This window comes from Triticum dicoccoides, chromosome 5A (genome assembly GCF_002162155.2).
Source record: "Triticum dicoccoides isolate Atlit2015 ecotype Zavitan chromosome 5A, WEW_v2.0, whole genome shotgun sequence".
Taxonomy (NCBI): Eukaryota; Viridiplantae; Streptophyta; class Magnoliopsida; order Poales; family Poaceae; genus Triticum; species Triticum dicoccoides.
Window position 1 is genome coordinate 506,511,514 of NC_041388.1, and position 6,156 is coordinate 506,517,669.

Sequence of the window (6,156 nt, forward strand, 5' to 3'; positions counted from 1 at the left end):
AGGGAGATCACATGGCGCGGAGCTAACCGAGAGGCTCCCGACACATGCCACCCATCAACGGACGGCCAGAAGGCGCTCTTCGCTCTCGACGAGCCCAGGAAGGTGGGTACTCCAACATCTTTATAGAAGTAATACCATCCAACATTCACACATTGACCTGATTCCCATCCTTGATGACTTAATCACCATGCTATATGTTGTCGACTGCATCTACATACCTAACAACTTCACCTTGTAGACAAGCTAATTGAATGCACATGAATGGAATAATGAAAATATATAAAGGAAAACCGATCAATGATTGTTCTAGTTCAGAAATGTGTGAGCAACGTGATGACATGTGTTTTATTCATAGAGGGAAATGTAAAATCGCTCCCCACTCATTTCCTTTTCGGCAGTTTTTGCATGTCCTTAACAACCATTTCATTGCGAGAAGACAAAGCTACATCTCCCCCTTCATCTCCTTTAACCCTGTCTCCACTCTCTTCATCCACCATTGGTCTAGGCATTATCATTGCTTTAGAAGTTCATCATGTCTTCTTACCATCACTTGGGAACCTTTTAAACTTTTAGGAAATCTATGAAATTTTCCTCACGTACCATGAAAGATGAGACACACAAATAAAATGGTTCTCACTTATCGCAAGAATTGGCAATATATTCAATGTCTTATCTACATAGAGTGAAGTACACACATAGTGCAATTAACAGGTTTATCTCTCTTATTCTTATACGACATCAAACATAACACTTTTTAGAAGAAACACGAAAATACACGGCGTATAGCCGAGGAAATCAAACCTAATCTACACTGTTGGATGACTCAACTTATCCACCACTATAAATACATTCGAGCATGATAAAATCACAAAATAATTTGTCCAAGTTGACATATTAATTAGATTATGGAAACTTTATTGATAATTATACATATATATATATATATATATATATATATATATATATATATATATATATATATATATTCAAACAAAACCACCAGGTCCACCATAGTAAGTATGCACACCATAGTGACTATATCCATAACCATGAGCCTTCGCAGTATATTTTGATAAATTGGTGGCGACAAGACCAGTTTGCTTGTCATTTGGAGTAACATACTTGCCCTCATTATCTACAATTTGGATATTACTCACAAATGCTGCTTTTCCAAATCCTTCTGAAGCAAAATGACCACTACCCATTTGTGGAGAGTCTGATGAGGCTGTTGGACCTTGAACATATCCACCCCATAATGCATAATTCATTGATCCTTCATGAAATGGAAAATTTCCCTTGGCCAGTATCCAATATGTACGTTTTGTGGACCATAAGCCACCCACCAATTTTTAGTCTTTGGGTCCTAAAATAAATCAAAGGTTCATGTAAATGCTTAACAAAGTTGAAATGAATAACAGTTGATAAAATGTTTGTGGTGAGGTGAAACTATCCTTTTAATTGTATGTCGTGTTAACATGAATATAATATTAGAGATATATTTGGGACTCTCCCCCCCCCCATGTTAAAATATTGTGTACAATCAAAGGTTCTTAGTAATGTTGTGTTATATTATGGGTTGACGACCTATAAGTTTGGTTTAAGCAAAGTCTTAAAGTTTTCATCAAAATATCATTCATGCATTTCATATGAGAAAACAAAATACAAGAATTAGCAAACATATTTACATGAGTATACCTTGAAAATAATAACATCTATGAGGTATTGTGGTCCATTATAGACAGAAACTGGTTTAAGTCTTCCTCCTAGACCAACACTTGAGCTTACTTGCACAAAAGCGCCACAATCATGATCAGGGCAAGTCTTTAAGCCATCAAGCTTTACATAAATGTGTATCAATGTCAATAAAATGGTATATTGTAAGTTATTATTAAATTAAAGAATATGCATCCAAAGAAACAGTTATGGCTTACCCAAGCAACATGAAACCTAGCAAAGTTGTCGCCACTGTAGCTTGGATACACCCAAGAACCGGCCCCTATCCCATCTGCAACACCTACTTTTTGTACCTTACTAATTTGTATGCATGATGCACTTAGATACTTACTATTATTCTTCACCATAGGATTATAGACATTTATTTTAGCCCGCGTCCCATATAGCACATCAAAATATTCTATTCCTGCAACCTGCAAGCCCAAACAAGATATTGACTTGTTTACAATGAAAATACTAATTCCTATTAAACATAAGAAAGATTGACATCATATCACAAAAAAAATTATGAACATCACTTAATGGTGCAACTAAGGTCAATATAGATGAAACACTTGGAGAAAAGTTTAATCCGCTCCAATGGTAACACAAATGTCAAGTGTAAAAATGTTTATACAAGTAATCATTTGCATTTACTTATTTGACTACCTTGGGCCATATATTTTATCTAAAGGATGAATCTAATGTGATACAATCCTAGAATGTTGTTAGGTAATTATTGTTCCGACATGTGGTTTCCAAGACAATAATGTTGTGCATTCAACAACTCCAAGGAAAAGTTTACATTGTCATAATCTACCATGATAACTAAATCACCAGAAAAAATATATTAAAAACTCACCTCATGTTCATCCTGGCTAATCACTTTACCAATAGTTTCTACTGGCATGTGGACCTTTCTATTTTTGCGTAATATTGGAATCGTTCCTGTAGGGCACTCAATCAGGGCCAATTGGGCTTGTGGGATGGCATCCATCAATGGAGATTTGGTAGAAGTACTTAGTGGGAAAGAGCTTGGTTCCATCTATTAATGAGGAAAATTTAATCAACATGTACTTTAAGAAAAAAATGATCAAAAATGTTCATGTTTATGTGTTATAATGCGCAATTAAACATATCAATAAAATTAGTTGAATTTGCATGTTGCCCTGCTTGGTGATCATACCAAAATGTTGTATATTTATATTCTATAAAATAAAGATAACATGAAGAGAAATTAAGAACACTAGATGTGTCATGAAAACTTATTTATGAAGTATTAGTATAAAAACTGGAGTTCAAATAATTGCTACCATGATTATATGCATTAGCTACCAACCTACCACTGTCTATATCAAATAACATACCATTCATGTACATCTACATGAACATCTACATTTTACTTAGCCAGTACATGAATGTTATAATATATTGATTATTAAAACTTGCCTGGATCTTGTGGTCTTTCAGTAGTGGATGGCTAAAGGCTGGTTGTAGATTCACATCGATGCAGTCGTAAACATCTCTTCCATGAACCTATTTTTGTATAACCTAAACTTCATAGTCCAAAAAATGATTATAGATATACAAACTAAGATGAATCTATGCATACCAGAATAGTCCTATTGAGTTTTTGATTCACTGGGATCGCACTAGTATTTTCTTCTTGTGTTATACACTTTACTTCTTTTCCTCCGATGGTTAGAATAAAATATGCTAAGAGAATGGTCACACTGATAGATGGATTTTCTTTCATGGTGGAAATATGAAATTTTCCGTTTGTTAATGTGTCTACCATCATATTTATAAAGTTATGCAACAATCATGAAATGAATGGTTGTCATTCAAGAAGAGCAATAAATTGCATTTCATAATAAAATATGTCATGGTATTAATTGCATAAGATATGATAATTGACCACGTCTTGGTTTTTATTACAAAAATCTTGAAGTACTAATGCCAAAAAACCATTTGAATTATGTAATAAATGGAAAGATCTTCACATTATCTTCTCATATGGATAATGTTAACCCTAGTTGATTGGTCACACTTATAGTAGATAAGATACGATAATTGCACCACGTCCTAGTTTTATAACGAAAATCTTGGAGTATTAATGCCCAAATAATATTTGAGATATGTAATAAATGGAAAAATCTTCACAATTAATACCCATATTACTCCTATAAAGGGTGGTGGAGTACCCGCTGAGGGAGTCCTGGACTAGGGGTCCTCTTGTGGCAGGCCTATCTCTCATGGGCCGGACTGTTGGGCTGCACTGTACCCGAACCAAAGACTTTTTGTGCCTTGGTGTGTGCTCCAAGTCAAGATGGAAGATCCAGCGTTCCCCTGATGTAGCCGACTATATGTAAACCCTAGCACCCCTGGTGTCTATATAATCCAAAGGGTTTAGTCCATAGAGGCTAAGACAATAATCACCATCCTACTAGTTTAGGGTTTAGTCATCCGATCTCGTGGTAGATCAACTATGTAATCCTCATATACACAAGCAATATAATCAAGCATGACATAGGGTATTAACTCTTAGAGAGGGCCCGAACTTGGGTAAATATCGTGTCCCACGTCCCCTGTTCCCCATCGATCCAAGATCCATAGTTCGGGACCCCCTACCATAGATCCGCTGGTTTTGACACCGACATTCGTGCTTTCATCGAGAGTTCCTCTATTGGATCGCCGAGGGATCGAGAGCTCACCTAATCATTGGAGACGGGATCAGCACCAGGTACATCTTCATCCATGGGCAGCTTTTCGCGTTCGGTAGCATTGTCCTTCATGCTGACTCGAGCGATCATCTCAACCAGGTTGATAGTTTTGCCCCTGAGCATCAGATCAGCTTTAGTAACTTCGAGTATGTCACCGACACTAGGGCGATCTGATCTTCACTGGGTTTTGAGCCTTATCTGAAATGGCCACGACCTCCGAAGCATTGACTTTAGGGCTCTTCCCTGATCTGATCGCTGGATCGACCCTTACCGCTCCGTCAGCTTCGAGCTCAGAAGCAACTCATATGTCCGAAGCCCAGGAATCAACCCAGTTAGGACTTTCCCCCTTACTACAGGATCGACTTCGAGCCCCAACGGGAGTTCGGCATCCAAAGATGGGGGGCTAACCCCAGCCGGACTCGCCCTCCTCACCGCAGATTCGGCTTCGAGCCTTGGCGCAAGTAAGACATCCGAAGACCAGGATCTCGCCCTAGCCGAACCCATGCCTCGCCTCATAGTGACAATGGAGGTCAGCTCCGACAAAACCTCACACACCAGTTCAGTCAACCTCGTCCTGTTAAATGAAGCGCTCGATCGGATTCAGATGATGACCATTGTTGATGGCCCGACCAAGGCTCACACTCAATGTAACCTTTAGGCAGGCCACAGGGAATTTTATGTCCCATCCACCACCCACTTAGTAGCCATTGTCGAAGACCTAACTGACATGTTGGACTATGCCTCTGAGGAGGCCGATGACACGGATGACAACAGTGAAGCCACGCCCCACATAGACGTCGCCCCTCCCGTCACCGGTCGATGGACAGCCACATCCACCTATAACATCTACAAGGTGGACACCCCCTAAGGACGACAGTGATGGCGCTAATGGGGATGGCACCCCCAGAAGGGACACTAACAAGCCTGGAGAGGAGCCCCCAAAACGCCGGAGACAATGCTGACAATCCAAGGGGCGACGAGGGAGGGAAAGCAACACGGACATCGAAGAGGGTGACACCTCGGAAAACGGGGAAGACCTCTGTGACCCCGGCCCCGAGCACCAGCCCGATGGCTTAGAGGGGCAAGTGGTTCATCTTACTCCCGAGGACCCCAATGATTCCAAAGATAGCAATTACGTGCCTCTCTCCGAAGAGGAGGTCAGCCTTGGAGTTGAAGACTTTATCATCCTAGAAGATCCATTGGGACAAAAGCGGTTCAAGCAACAACTCATAGCCACTTCATGCAGCTTGAAGAAGAAGCAACAACACATAAAAGCCAAACAAGACACCCTCAATGATATATGGACGAAAGTCCTAGCAGCTGAAGAATGAACGACAGACAAAGAGCTACCCCAAGCACAAATTCTTGCCACAATTCGACGACGAGGCCCTTGAGCCTGCACCGCCCAGACGAACTCAAGGCGACCAGCCTAACCGCCCCCCTCAAGGAAGGGACAGGCTGGTGGGCAAGGCCGAATACCCACCTGCCCCTCCTCGCCATAAAGGAAGGGAGGCAGCACAGCCCGTATATCAATACAACCTTTGACATGACCTGGCCGTTAGAGCAGGTTAGTCAAGGTCTATCTATGGATCTGTCAGCGTTCTCGGAATGGGGGTACCTAGACTTGCCTACCAGCAGCCCACGGTGTGGCTCCATCGACGGCCCGGTATGGCCCAGCTTCAGCATCAACAGGTCAAGACCCTCGTGAGGGGACAAGCCT

At 40.8% G+C, this 6,156-nt stretch overlaps 1 protein-coding gene across 1 annotated transcript; it reads right to left on the bottom strand.

Moving 5' to 3' along the window:
- Positions 1-1,168: 1,168 nt before the first annotated feature.
- Positions 1,169-2,752, bottom strand: LOC119297676. The gene is made up of 4 exons (XM_037575372.1): positions 2,576-2,752; positions 1,932-2,147; positions 1,696-1,836; positions 1,169-1,363 (listed from the first exon to the last, which is right to left on the bottom strand). Exons 1-4 carry the CDS (start codon positions 2,708-2,710, stop codon positions 1,265-1,267), a joined length of 591 nt encoding a protein of 196 aa, XP_037431269.1. The 5' UTR covers positions 2,711-2,752; the 3' UTR covers positions 1,169-1,264.
- Between the last annotated feature and the right edge of the window lie 3,404 nt (positions 2,753-6,156).